At 44.2% G+C, this 14,311-nt stretch overlaps 2 protein-coding genes across 10 annotated transcripts in view; both read left to right on the top strand.

Moving 5' to 3' along the window:
* Nucleotides 1–141: 141 nt before the first annotated feature.
* Nucleotides 142–12,314, top strand: FASTKD5 (FAST kinase domains 5). Of its 4 annotated transcripts, XM_014546504.1 has the most exons (3): nucleotides 2,399–2,424; nucleotides 3,319–3,362; nucleotides 9,467–12,314. In XM_014546504.1, exon 3 carries the CDS (start codon nucleotides 9,504–9,506, stop codon nucleotides 11,955–11,957), a length of 2,454 nt encoding a protein of 817 aa, XP_014401990.1. In that variant the 5' UTR covers nucleotides 2,399–2,424; nucleotides 3,319–3,362; nucleotides 9,467–9,503; the 3' UTR covers nucleotides 11,958–12,314. The 4 variants fall into 4 exon arrangements, with proteins under 4 accessions (XP_005874768.1, XP_014401991.1, XP_014401989.1 ...); XM_005874706.2 differs by lacking the exons at nucleotides 2,399–2,424; nucleotides 3,319–3,362 and adding an exon at nucleotides 142–229; XM_014546505.1 differs by lacking the exons at nucleotides 2,399–2,424; nucleotides 3,319–3,362 and adding an exon at nucleotides 618–944.
* The window catches only part of UBOX5 (U-box domain containing 5), a 39,873-nt gene continuing 25,713 nt past the window's right edge, over nucleotides 152–14,311 (top strand). For 2 of the 6 annotated variants that reach the window (XM_014546508.1, XM_014546509.1), the window contains exon 1: nucleotides 3,326–3,362. The gene's annotated coding sequence lies outside the window, so the exon portion shown is untranslated. Of the gene's footprint in view, nucleotides 230–2,349; nucleotides 2,425–3,325; nucleotides 3,363–14,311 lie in introns of those variants that run through there. The other 4 variants (XM_005874709.2, XM_005874710.2, XM_014546506.1 and 1 more) reach the window with 4 other exon arrangements.

Below are 14,311 nucleotides of genomic sequence, written 5' to 3' on the forward strand. Positions count from 1 at the left end.
CCGACCGCCAATTCTTCAACATCGTCCTTTAGTGGAAAACGTCCTTGAAAAACGCTAAAAGAGTTTTGAGCCTCGGTGGCACCCGTCCTTCGCGCATCAGCCGGAAGTAGCGGGCACTTGGCCGGAAGTGGGGCTGTGCAGGCCAGGTGTACCTGGAGGAGTCGCCGAGTTGCCGCACTCCGCGGGATCTGTGATCTGTAATTGTGGTGTCCGCGCTGGCCGGGCCCAGGTGAGTGGCGGCGGCTGGGTAGAAGGTCGCACCGGCGGGCCCGCGCGCGCCAAGGCCGTGCCTCTCTGCACTTCTCCGTCCGTTGCCGGGCGCTTCTCACAGGCCCGGCTCTAGATAGAACCTTGGGGACCCCAGCCACTCCGGAGTTCTGTGACCTTGCGAGCGGCTTACCCGAACCTGTATTTCTCAGCTGTGAGCCAGAGAGAATAACAGTACTTGTCTCCCAGACCTGTGGTGAGAGTGTAGCGAGACGCACCTCATCACACGTAGGCATCTTGAAGATTCCGATTCTGTAGGTCGGGTGGGGCCTGGTGAGGCTGATGCTGCTGTTCCTCGGGCCACACTTTGAGCAGTATTTTGCTTAGTACCTGGGATGGGGTGAGTCTTCAATAAATAGCAAACGGTTTTTTTTTGTTGTTGTTGTGCTGTGTTTTTTTAAGTATCTGTTGCACAAGCCTACCTAAGGATAGCATGGATGCCCCACTCCCTTTCTCTCTCCAGGAGTAAGACAAGTGATTACCTTTTCTCTTCATGTACAAACCATGACACAGCTCTTCCGCCCTGACTCAGGAAGCTTTGGGCCCTGTCTATACAGTTAGGTTATGCCGAGGTGATTCTTCATTGCGCACTCGCTGTAGATGCTCGGACGGTGCTCATCCTGTGGAGCTGGTCGCCAAGGTCTTTAGCACCAGCGCAGCTCATGTTTTATGCTTGAGTATGTGTTGCTGCTGTAGTATGAATGCATGTTTTCCGTTCTTTGAGTAGTTATAACAGCTACCTTTCCAGAACTAGATTCTGCAACTCGCTGCTCTGAATGGCGCTGGGATGAGTGTACTACTGCCTGATAGAACAAAATGAAACCGGATCCGGGGCCTTTGGGCCCGGGGCTGGGAAGGAGACCCCCCAGACCCGGGGGTGGGTGGCTGCGGACTTGGCCCCTTTCCCAGGGGGGCTGAGGGCCGACTCCATTTTTTTCCTAAAAAACAACAACAAAACAAAACCCTGGAGACTCAGTGCCATCTATAGTACAACTGGGAAAGTGAGGCCTTTGTCAGTTACGCAGGTCTAATTTGTCAGTTTGGCTTTCTTCCCAATTCATTGGCTTACTTTTCTTTCTCTTACTTTCGTTTTGGATTTATTTTTCTATTCCCCAGTACGGCCTTGTCATTCATCATGTAAGTCAGTCAACTTTGATATTAAAGAATTTTGAAGTTCCCCCTTCACTTGCCTGAAATACCGTGTTGTGCAGCCTTGCAAATTTAGGAAAACCGATTTAAAATCAAGTGTTTGATGGAGTTAACACTGATAGGTACTTGGACCATTTATTTGGGGATTTGTCCACATAATTGGGTACAGCTACTTCTCTCCACCTGCAGGGGTTTTGTCATTTCTCTACTAGTCCCATTCAGATGGGCTGAGAGAACATGCGTTTCTGCTTTTTGTTACAGTGAGATTTTTTAACGACGAGTCTTATGGACCCTTTAAGAGTGGTGACTCTAGCAGAATTATCTGTGGGGCCTTGCCAGACTATATCTACCCAGGCCCTTCTTGTCATTCTGATAGAGAAAAAGTAGAGTTTTAGAAGGGGAGGAGAAGGCTATGAACGCTAAAAGAGTTTCATAGATTATTGTAATGTGCTTTTTTTTCGCCCATAAGCATGGAACCTAGAATGAAGTAGAGGGGATAGGCTGTTAGACTAGATTTTGGTTTACACTAGTGCTTTACCTTCCTGTAAGCTGTGTTCCTGTGTGGAACTAAGCATAGAAGAGTCTAGCCCAGTTAGCATCTGTATTAACAGCTAGGGGTCCATACCGTCAGCCTCTAAACTCTCACCACGGGCTTAAAGCTTTGTAAACCGATCAGGAGACTCCAGCACCTAGAAAAAGTTAGTTGTTTTAATTCTTAGGGTTGCCCAATAAATTATTTGCTAAGGTAAGAATGGGTTTTGAAGTATCCATTTATTTGTGGCAATTTTATCAGGATATAAGAGGTTTAAACCTTTCTAGCAGAAAGATCAGAAATCAGAATTAAGGGTTGAGATCTGATAACTGGTAAATTGAAAATGCTGAGGGTGTTATATACTTAATCTACAGTTAGCATGGCTGCCTTCTTCCTCCTGGCTCTCTCACTTCTGGACTATAGTTTAAAATGAAGCTATTCGGCCTTGCTCAGACCTGTACCTGGAAGGCAGAAAGGTAAGATTCCTTACTCCTATGAAATCACATGATTCAGGGTGATTTGGGCAGTGCTGTTCAGAACAGCCATGCTCCAGGGGTCTCTGAGGTTCCACTCTGGTTAATAAGAAGCCCTAAAGCGGAGGTAGGGAGCAGGGTATACTTGGGGGCACTTAATCTAGGAAAGGGGCTTTGTGAAATGATGCCACATATCTTTGAATCTTCATAGAGGCATCAGGAGTTATTGGGCATCTCATGGTGTTCTCAGCTTTCTAATGGATTCTCTGGGAGTCCTTAAGTAAGGAGGAACTAACTCAGCTGTGTTTTCTCTACCTGGGTAACACATCCTTACCTCTTTTTCTCCCCACATTTTACTTTGTTGTTCTATATCCAGTATTTCTTTCCTTTTCTGCAGTATTTGATACCCAACTTCCAAAGTGGTTACATTTCATACCTGTATACTAGAGGCCCGGTGCACGAAATTCATGCATGGGGAGCGGGGAGGGGTCCCCTCAGCCCAGCCTGCACCCTCTTCAATCCGGGACCCCTCGGGGGATGTCCAACTGCCGGTTTAGGCCTATCCCGGGGATCGGGCCTAAACGGGCAGTCGGACATCCCCTAAACTGGCAGTCGGACATACCTCTCACAATCCTGGACCACTGAATCCTAATCGCTCACCTGCCTGCCTGCCTGGTCGCCTCTAACTGCCCCCTTCTGCCATCCTGATCGCCCCTCACTGCCTCTGCGTGCTGGCCTGGTCGCCCCTAACTGCCCCCCCTGCTGGCCTGGTCGCCCCATGCAGCCTGCTTGTTCAGTCGTTTGGTTGTTCCTCACTAACCCCCCTGCCGGCCTGGTCATAGGCAGCCATCTTGTGAGGGCGTGAGGGTTAATTTGCATATTATCTCTATTATATAGGATGGTGTCTATGCACTTAACACTAAAAGTTCTGTGATGAAAAAGTAAGTAGCTACTGTTTGTTTGTTATTTGCAGTTTGGCTCTGCATGCCTCTAAGATTATTTTGTTATCATTTCTGCCCATTCTGTGGGCATCCATAAAGAAGTTCTAAAGACAGTAAAAAGTGCTTGCACTGGGAATAACTTTTCAACATTTTCCTTGAATATTAAGGTTATTTTCTCTGTTCACTGATTGTCTTCTTGATTAATAATACCTTAATCTCCTGTTAGCACATGCATTTTGTAAATTTAAATTTTGTCAGTTATACATGGATATGGTTTACACAGTCAAATAATTCAAGAGTTTATAACACTAAATAGTAATTTCCTCTTTCTCTCCCTTTATTTTCGTTTCCTAAAGGCACTTTCACCTATGTGTCTGTTTCTTTTGACATTTATCAGTATATTTCTGAATAACATATTTGTGTTGCTTTTTTTTATTTCTAGGAGATCAAATCAATAGCTATAAAAATCTCTTTATTTTTTTATTGAGGCTCTAGGTCTCTTGTATCACTACCCACTTTCCCTAATCATCTTCACCTCCCTTTATCTTCTGAATATAGTTTGCTCATATTTCTTTTTAAATATATTTTTATTGATTTCAGAGAGGAAGGGAGAGGAGAGATCGAAACATCAATGATGAGAGAGAATCATTGATTGGCTGCCTCCTGCACGCCCCCCACTGGGGACTGAGCTCAAAATCTGCACATGTGCCCTTGGCCGGAATCGAACCTGGGACCCTTCAGTCCATAGGCTGACACTCTATCCACTGAGCCAAACCAGCCAGGGCTAGTTTGCCCATATTTTTAAAAATATTTATTGATTTGAGAGAGAGAGAGAGAGAAATTGATTTTTTCCACTTATTTCTACATTCATTTGTTTATTCTTTTGTTTGTTTTTTGTTAATCCTCACCTGAGGATATTTTTTCCATTGACTTTTTCTTTTAAATATTTTTATTGATTTCAGAGAGGAAGGGAGAGGGAGAAGGAGAGAGAGATAGAAAGAAAGATAGAAACATGAATGAGAGAGAACCATTGGTGGGCTACCTCCTGCATGCCCCATACTGGGGATGAGCCTGCAACCCAGGCATGTGCCCTGACCTGGAATCAAACTGTGACCTCCTAGTTCATAGGTTGACACTCAACAACTGGGCCATGCCGGCTGGGCCATTGATTTTTTTTTTTAGGGAGAATGGAAAGGGGAGAGGGGGGAAAGAGAGAAACATCAATGTGAGAGAGACACATTGATTGGTTGCCTCCCTCAAGTGCCTTGACTAGGGCCGGGGATGAAACCTGCAATCCAGGTACATGACCTTGACCAGAAATCAAACCCGTGACCTTTTGGTGCACAGGACAATGCTCCCTGAGCAACACCAGCCAGGGCAATGGTTGATTGTTATGTACCCTGACCGGAGATCAAACCAGCAATCAGTTGAATCGGGAAGATGCTCTAACCAACTGAGCTACTTGGCCAGGGCCAGTTTACTCAAAATTTTTAGTTAGGTTGATATTCAAGGTTTATATTAATAAGATTATGTAAATATTATTTACAGTTGAGCAGGGAGTATACTATAACATTTTTTTATCTTGTACAACTTTTTTGTTTTCCTGGAGTTAATTTTTGTTATTGTTAATTGGTTCGGTTTTCTGTCTCCTTACCTCAGATTATATCAGTTAGAAGTGTAAATCTGCTTTCCCCAGTAATAACCATCTTCTCCAGCATGAACTGCTTACTCTTTATGTCTGCTCACAGCTCTAGTCCTAGAATCTTTTTTATTTTTAAAACCTCGCCTGAGGATATTTTTCCACTGATTTTTAGAGAGAGTGGAAGATAGAGGAAAAGACAGAGAGAAATATTGATGTAGTGGTTACCTCCTGCACCCACCTGGACCAGGGCCCGGCCAGGGGAGGAGCCTGCAACTGAGGTACATGCCCTTGACCGGAATCGAACCCAGGACCCTTTAGTCCTCAGGCCAATGCTCTATCCACTGAGACAAACCGGTTAGGGCAGCGGTTCTCAACCTGTGGGTCGCGACCCCTTTGGGGGTCGAACGACCCTTTCACAGGGGTCGCCTAAGACCATCGGAAAACACATATATAATTACATATTGTTTTTGTGATTAATCACTATGCTTTAATTATGTTCAATTTGTAACAATGAAAATACATCCTGCATGTCAGATATTTACATTACGATTCATAGCAGTAGCAAAATTACAGTTATGAAGTAGTAACGAAAATAATTTTATGGTTGGGGGTCACCACAACATGAGGAACTGTATTAAAGGGTCATGGCATTAGGAAGGTTGAGAACCACTGGGTTAGGGCGTCCTGGAATCTTTTTTCATCTTTATCCTGGGGTTTTCCTTTGCTTCTCTCCTATGCTGAACTCTAAATTCTGGATCACATATCTCTCTTTCCAACTTTCAGGTCTTCAGATGTGACCTCTTTGCTTTGATACTGGGGGCATGTTGTAAACCCTCACCTTTATATAGATTTCCCTCTTTGAGGTCTTTTCTTTGTTCTTTTTGTGAGTAGTATAATCTAACCATAGTGATAGTTAGGATCCCAGACCATTAAAGGTGGGTGGGGCTTTTGACCTCATCAGGCTCTTATCCTCTAGCTCTCTGGCATTCTAGAGATTGTTCAGTGTCTTCCCTACTTCCCTGTCTGAAATTTGACTCCTCTCTTGTCTCTCCAGTATACCAGCAGTGTTAGCTTTGGAATGAATCAGACAATCCTTGATGTCAAATCCACTGTGTGCCTTGGCTGTGTAACCTTTGGCAGGTTTCTTAATCTTGTGAAGTCCTCTTTTCCTCATCAACAATAGGGAGATGATAAAACCTACCTTACAGAAATGTTATAAGGATTGGAATCAATGCAGATAAAATAGCTCATAAAATGCTTGGCACAGAGGAAGCCCTAAGAAAAGTGTGGCTCTTTTTTCCATATTGGGAATTTGCTTGCATTTTTAAAAATGAAAAAAGTGCCGAAACCGGTTTGGCTCGGTGGATAGAGCGTCGGCCTGCGGGCTGAAGGGTCCCAGGTTCGATTCCGGTCAAGGGCATGTACCTGGGTTGCGGGCACCTCCCCAGTGGGAGATGTGCAGGAGGCAGCTGATCGATGTTTCTCTCTCATCGATGTTTCTAACTCTCTCTCTCTCTCCCTTCCTCTCTGTAAAAAATCAATAAAATATATTAAAAAAAAAATGAAAAAAGTGCCACATTAATTCAGAACATGGGAGGTACACCAGTCAGACATTGATGTTCTAGGAAATGATTCTAGTTACTTTGAAGACCATGCATAGTAATTTTATTAAGTATTGTTAGGTAGTATTAATTGAAGTAATTTAAATGCACTTTAAAAAAAAATATTTTTATTGATTTTTTTACAGAGAGGAAGGGAGAGGGATAGAGAGCTAGAAACATCGATGAGAGAGAAACATCGATCAGCTGCCTCCTGCACACCTCCCACTGGGGATGTGCCCGCAACCAAGGTACATGCACTTGACCGGAATCGAACCTGGGACCCCCCAGTCCGCAGGCTGACGCTCTATCCACTGAGCCAAACCGTCAGGGCTAAACACACTTTTTAAATTATAATTTATAAAGGTATTAGTTAAGTTAATCCATATGTTCTTCTGATTATCACTTTTAACCCCCCAAAGTGGGGGAAAAAGATATAACAAAGTCTCTTCTCACAAAGAAGCAGTGTATTTTAGGTGATGGCACTCATTTGTGTTCTGTTTGTTCCACTGATATTTGTATGTACTTTTTAATGTACTGTGTATGTACTGTGATGCCTGCTACACAGTTATTCTGTAAACCAGCCTCCTCCTTCTGGATGAACATTTGTTTTTTGTGTGTTTTTTTTTACAGTTTTTTGTTTAGATAGCACAGCTATTTTTGTAAAAAAAACATTTTGCCTTTTTTTTTTTTTTTAGTTATTTCTTTAGATCTAGTTCCCGAGATGAAGGACTACAGATATGAATTGTTTATGACTTTAGTTGCACATTGTGTTGGACTAAATTTACATTCCAGGGTCCAAAACAGGTCGTCTTCTTTTTTTTTTTTAAATATATTTTTTATTGATTTCAGACAGGAAGGGAGATGGGGAGAGAGATAGAATCGTCAGTGATAAGAGAGAATCATTGATTGGCTGCCTCCTGCATGCCCCACACTGGAGATCGAGCCCACAACTTGGTCATGTACCCTGACTGGGAATTGAACCGTGACCTCCTGGTTCACAGGTCAACAACGCTCAACCACTGAGCCATGCTGGTCGGGCCAAAACAGGTCTTCTTAAAAGCCCTGTTCTGTCAACTGGAGAGTCCCATTACTTGCTCTCTCTTTTGTTTCCACCATGCCTGTGCTGCAGTATTAATTGAGATTCCTAGTGACTGTTTTGAGGCATAAATCTTCAATTATCATCTAAATATTAGGGAAAATATAAAATTTAAGTATAATTTTCCTAATTTTTAAAAAGTTGGCCACCTGCATTTGTAGGAATAAACTTTATGTAAAGGAAAAATAGTAAATATTTTATGCTTTGCAGGCCATATATTTTCTGCCACAATGGCTCAATTTTGCTCTTATAGAGAAAAAAAAAAGTAGTTATCAACAATAATGAATGGCCCTTGCTGATAATACTTTGCTTACAAAAATAGGTGGAGGGCTAGATTTGAGCCATAGTTTGCTGATACCTGGTCTATGGCATCTGAACCCATAGATTGAAACTTGGTGTGCAGAATGGGTACACAGGCCACAGTAGAGAACCAAATGTATAATGATTTCATGTGAAATAATTCTGCTCTGCTTCACAAAGAAATTGGAAGCACACATTCCTGCCATCCAGAGAAGCCTTTCTAGCTGACTTACCTGAACAAAGCCACTAAACCGCCCTGTGAGCTCTGGAAGGAAGGGGCTGATGGGAGGTGGGCAGGCATTTCAGAAAGTCATTCTGCTTCCATCAGAACCCTCAAGGGATTTTCTGCAACACCGGCCCTATCTGGTCCATATTTTGGCAGCTCAGGGCTCCCTGGATTTTCCTTGTCAGGCTTTGGCATTTCTTAAGTGGAAGGAAAGACAAGCGTTTAGAGAAAGCAAGAGTTGCCCAGCTGGTGTGGCTCAGTGGTTGATTGTCAACCCATGAACCAGGAGGTCATGGTTTGATTCCTGGTCAGGGCATATGCCTGGGTTGAGTCTCCCTCTTCCAGGTGGCGTGCAGGAGTCACTGATCAATAATTCTCTCTCATCATTGATGTTTCTGTCTCCCTCTTCCTTCCTTTCTAAAATCAATAAAAATATATTTTGAAAAAGTTTTGTACTTTGGGAATAGGGAGGGTTATTTTGAGTATAATTAATTAAACTTTATACCCCAAACCCTCTTTTTACTTTTGGTATATGCATAGCAGCTTTTACCAACTTTTTTATTCTCTACATGGGTCTTTTATTCATTGATATCACAGAGATGGAATAGGTTGCTCACTTTTGTTCCCAGTTGTTATTTTTTTAATTTTTAAAAACTAATCCTCACCCAAGGATAATTTTCCATTTATTTTTAGAGAGAGTGAAAGGGAAGGAGACAGACAGAAACATCTATGTGATTGGTTGCCTTCCACATGGGCCCCAGTCAGGCCGGGATTAAGCCTGCAACTAAGGTTAGTACCCTTGACTGGAATTGAACCTGGGACCAACCCTTCAGTTTGCAGTCTGACACTCTATCACTAAGCCAAACCAGTTAGGGCTCCAGTTTTCTTTTTGAAAATTAGCTTTTCTTCCTGTTGGAAGTTAGCAGAGCAACTCTCTCTTCTCTGACCATCACTACATTTACCATAAAGGAAATCTAGAGGTCAGAGGAAGTATAGAAGGAAGTCTGGACTGAGCAGCATTCTGGAGAACTGCCTAATAGTACCCTGGTTTTGAGGTTTTCTTGTGTCTTTATGCAAGTCACACAGAGTTTATCCTTGATGTATGCTGTCTTGTGGTTTGGGCATTCACTAGTGTTGTATTTAAGTGGACAGCAAAGTTTTAGCCCATTATGTATAATGTGTAAATGTTGATATTGTGATAGGTGGAAGCCACTTATTCTTCATCTATCCTTTTTTCAGTATCTGGCACCAATTCTGGCCCAGTCATTTGTGATCCATGACTCTTATGATATGCCGAAGATTTCCAGGCAGTTTCTGTGGAACGCCTTCCTGTCCAGCTCTAATCAAGCACCATATAAACAAGAAATTGCCCGGTCAGACCTGTGAGGACTGTGTTCTGACTGCCAAAACGATCAGTATTGACACCAGAATGGCAGCCACTCTTAAGTTATTAAAACCGTTAGGAAATCGAGTATTTTGCAGTCCTTTTGCCTACAGTGCAACCCAAAGTGTGGCATATTGGAATGTGGGAAGCTACACACGGCACAGGGGACAGGACCCTCCAGAACACAGTAATCTCTGCCATCCTGCCAAAAAAGTTGAGAACATTTGTAGCACCTCCTCTTCTCAGAGGATCCTGACAACCAGCAGTGCCCTCCTAGGTTTGGAATTCAGCAGGGCTTCTGCCTCTAAAGCCAGCACATGGAAACTGGGCTCACCTAGGGCCATGAAAGTTGATGAAGAGGATGTAGAAGTTTTTGATTCCTTTGAAGACCCCCGAGTTTTCCTACAGCTAAGACCAGAGTACCAGCTTCACAGCTATAACAAATCTGAGCCTTGTCAGCCCCTATCTGTTTCAGAAGGTGAACTAATTTTGCACAAAGTCACAGTTTATCAAGACAATATCCAGCCTAAAATCATTGCCGATTATTTCTGTAAGCTGAGCTCTATGCCTGCAGAACAACATCCTGTTTTGCTGTCTAGTGCCAAATTTGCATTACTCTGCCAGCTGAGTGTGAAAAACATACAGCTCTTTGATACCCTAGATCTGATCAATATTTTAAAAGCATTTGTCAGTTTAGGAATCCCTCACTCTCACGCAATGCTAGATGTGTATGAAACCAGATTTTGCCATAAAGTATGGGATATGAGTCTGGATCAACTACTCATGGTTGCTGATCTCTGGCGATACTTGGGCCGCAGAGTACCTCGGTTTTTAAAAATCTTTTTTAGTTACCTTAATTTGCACTGGAACGACCTATCCTTGTCTCAGCTGATTCACTTGATTTATATTATAGGTGAAAGTCGTCAGGTACCCCAGGACCTAATGCAAAAACTGGAATCATTGATCCTTAAGTATATAGATTTTATCAATATAGAGGAGGCTGGTGCAATCTGTTTGGGGTTCTTTAAATCAAGTAGTGGTCTCTCAGAATTTGTCATGCGGAAAATTGGAGACTTGGTGTGTGCTGATATGCAGCACCTGAGTAGTTATGCCTTGGTAAACATTCTTAAAATGTTCCGTTTCACTCATGTGGATCATGTAAATTTCATGAAGCAATTTGGGCAGATTGCTCCTCAACGAATTCCTTCCCTGGGAGTTCAGGGTGTCATGCACTTGACTCTTGCCTGCTCTGCCTTACGTTTCCTAGATGAAGGGGTAATGAATGCTGTGGCTGCTTCTTTGCCTCCCAGAGTATCATACTGTCGAAGTAAAGATGTTGCCAAGTTTCTGTGGTCATTTGGAACTCTGAATTATAAGCCACCCAATGCAGAAGAGTTTTATTCTAGCCTGATAAATGAGATTCACAGAAAGATGCCTGAGTTCAACCATTACCCAGAACACCTGCTCACTTGCCTGTTGGGCCTGGCATTTTCTGAGTACTTTCCAATTGAGCTCATCAATTTTGCTTTGAGTCCAGGGTTTGTCAGATTAGCTCGGGAGAGAACTAAGTTTGAACTCACTAAGGAGCTGTATACTCTTGATGGTTCAGTTGGCATCGAGTGTCCAGATTACAGAGGCAACCGTCTTAGTTCTTACCTTCAGCAAGAGGGGTCAGAAATACTGTGGAATGCAGCTAGGAAGGATATGTGCTCAAAACCTGAATTCCTAGAAGCTCTCTTCTTACTTGAGACCATGTTGGGTGGGCCCCAGTACATTAAGCACCATATGATTTTGCCCCATACCCGATCTTCTGACTTAGAGGTCCAGCTAGATGTTAATATGAAGCCATTGCCATTTAACAGAGAAGCCATATCCTCTGAAGATTTACTAGCCAAATTAAGGCTCAAGCATGTGGGAATCAGTCTTACAGATGATTTGATGCATCAGCTACTAAAGGGGAAATCAGGAGGGCATCTCCAGGGGAAAATTGAGTCAGAGACTGGGCAACAGCCCATGGAATTAGAGAAGAAGGCAGCCATGCCCTCAGAGGCCTCTGTTTACAATGTGGCAGACAGATTGGGGGCTATGGAGATGGCTGGCCAATGCCCGCCAGCCTGTATGCAGGCCCCACAAGTGAAGCTGGCTATTCAGTTGACAAACAAGAACCAGTATTGCTATGGTTCTAGAGATCTGCTTGGATTGCACAATATGAAGAGGCGGCAGCTGAATCGGCTTGGGTACCGTGTGGTAGAGTTATCCCACTGGGAATGGCTCCCACTACTGAAACGAACTCGCTTTGAAAAGCTGGCGTTCCTCCATGAGAAAGTGTTCACCTCTGCTCTCTGAAGGACCTTTGGGCATTTCTGCGTATAAATGCTGTAGATATACACTGTACTAGGTATTGTGAAATAGTTATAAAAGCCAGAATGTAGGTTTGTAATAAAATTACCTGTTGAGGAGACCCAATTGTGTTCTTGTCTATGGCTGATTGAAGGTAGTATATGTTATTGTGAACTAATTGTAACCTAATTTGTGCAGGTAAATAACAAACATCTTAAAATGTCCTATTTTCAATTTCTCATTTTTCTCTGTTTACCAGCCTTATCTCATAGTTATTTTGAATATTTAGGATAAAAGTATAGTCAGACATTATCTAAAGCCAATTTTTAAAAATTAGTTTTCAGCCCTGGTTGATGTGGCTCAGTTGGTTGAGCATTATTCCATGCACCTAGAGGCCACTGGTTCAATTCCCGATCAGGGCAAGTGCCTGGTTGCCGGCTTGATTCCCAGTAGTGGGTGTTTGGGAGTAAGCCGATTGATGGTTCTCTCTCATTGATGTTTTGCTCTCTCCCTCTCCCTTACCCTCTCTAAAACCAATAAAAACATTTAAATAATAATAATAAATAATAAAAATTGGTTTTTATATACTTTGCTATAAAATAAGAATCTCTCTATATAAAACCCTAATATGCAAATAGACCAAATGGCAGAACAACCTGTCGCTATGATGTGCGCTGACCACAAGGGGGCGCATGTGGAGCATGGGCATCAGCAGCAGGCGGCAGAGCGCGGAACGTGGTGGGCATTGGCTGTAGCGGGATGATGGAACAGGTGAGCGGGGGTGCCAGACCAAGGCAGGGCACCGGTCGCTGTCATCGGGGCGAGCCTCTGACGGTTACTGAAAATTCTTTGTTCCTGCATGCTGCGGTCCTGCTGGATGCTCACGCCTGCTGCCGACACTGGCCCCACTCTCACCTGCTGCCGACGCTGGCCCCACCCTCACCTGCTGCTGGCGCCTGGCGCCAGCCCTGATCACTTGGCGCTGTCAGTGGGTACGAGTGGCGGCTGCTGGCCCTGATTGCACCTTAGAGCTTCCCCACCTCCCCCTGCTCTTGAGGGGCAATCGGGGCTGGCAGCTGCCTCTTGCACCCGCTGCTGGCGCTGGAGCAGCTACTCGCACCCGATCACCTTCCCCTGCTCCTGAGGGGCAGTCAGGGCAGCAGCTGCTGCTCGCATCTGCTGATTGCTCCAGCCCTGCTCGCACCTGCTGCTTGCGCTGGCCCCAATGGCTCCGCACTGTCAGTGGGTGTGAGCGGGACTGGTACCTCTGCACTTGGGAGCAGTGGTGGTGGGAGTGGAGCTGCCGGCAGACAGGACCGGGGTTGCAGCAGGAGGGGCCGTGTGGGGGCGCAGAGGATAGGCCAAGACCTGCCCCTGTGCCCACCGCAGCCTTGCGGCCCACAGTTCCTTTCAAGGTGCACGATTTCGTGCACTGGGCCCCTAGTCTTATATAACTTCACTTATATTTCAGGATTCCCCTGCATGCATGTTTTTTTCTTCACACCCTCCAAAATTAAAAGTCCTTTTTATTCTTGTTTAGATTTGGTTGGTTGTCCCTAGTTGCTGATTCTTCGTGCTTTAAAAAGCCATTTCAGAATTAGTGAGCTTACTATCTTCCTCTTAGCCCCCTCTTCTGCATTTTGACTTCTTTTTTACCCCTGGAATATTTTCTCCCTAAAATTGAACTTAGAAGAGTAGAATTATATGAGTGCCTGTGGAATCAGAGGTTCTCAAATATGACCAGGCAGAATGTTTTTCATGGCAAGTAGCTCAGATGAGAAGGAAACTTATTACTGCCCTTAACAGAAGCAGTCTAAAGCAGTGGTTGGCAAACTGCGGCTCGAGAGCCACATGCGGCTCTTTGGCCCCTTGAGTGTGGCTCTTCCACAAAATACCACGTGAAAAAAATACAGTGCGATTAAAACTTCGTGGCCCATGCGCAGAAGTCGGTATTTTGTGGAAGAGCCACACTCAAGGGGCCAAAGAGCCTCATGTGGCTCGCGAGCCGCAGTTTGCCGACCACTGGTAAGGGGCTTCAGGTTTGGTTGTATTAAAGCCACAGGTTGTATTGGAGCCAATTTATGATTGTATATATGTAACAATACAAGTAACGTTTGTAAACATTGGGGAGTCTGTGAGAATTTCTCTTAAAAAGGATCCCTCCCATCATTATCTAGGTCTCCTCTCAAAGATCAATTTTTAGCCCTACCTGGTTTGGCTCAGTGGATAGATTGTCAGTCTGTAGACTGAAGGGTCCTGGGTTCGATTCCAGTCAAGAGCACATGCTCACATGTCCGGGTTTCAGGCTCGATCCCCAGTGGGGGACGTGCAGGAGGCAGCCAATCAATGATTCTCTCATC

The sequence above is a fragment of the Myotis brandtii genome, unplaced genomic scaffold (assembly GCF_000412655.1).
Source record: "Myotis brandtii unplaced genomic scaffold, ASM41265v1 scaffold45, whole genome shotgun sequence".
In the NCBI taxonomy this organism is placed as follows: Eukaryota; Metazoa; Chordata; class Mammalia; order Chiroptera; family Vespertilionidae; genus Myotis; species Myotis brandtii.

Excerpts from the sequence above, each read along its gene's own strand:
- FASTKD5 (XM_005874706.2), top strand. The coding sequence starts at position 9,504 with ATGACTCTTATGATATGCCGAAGATTTCCAGGCAGTTTCTGTGGAACG.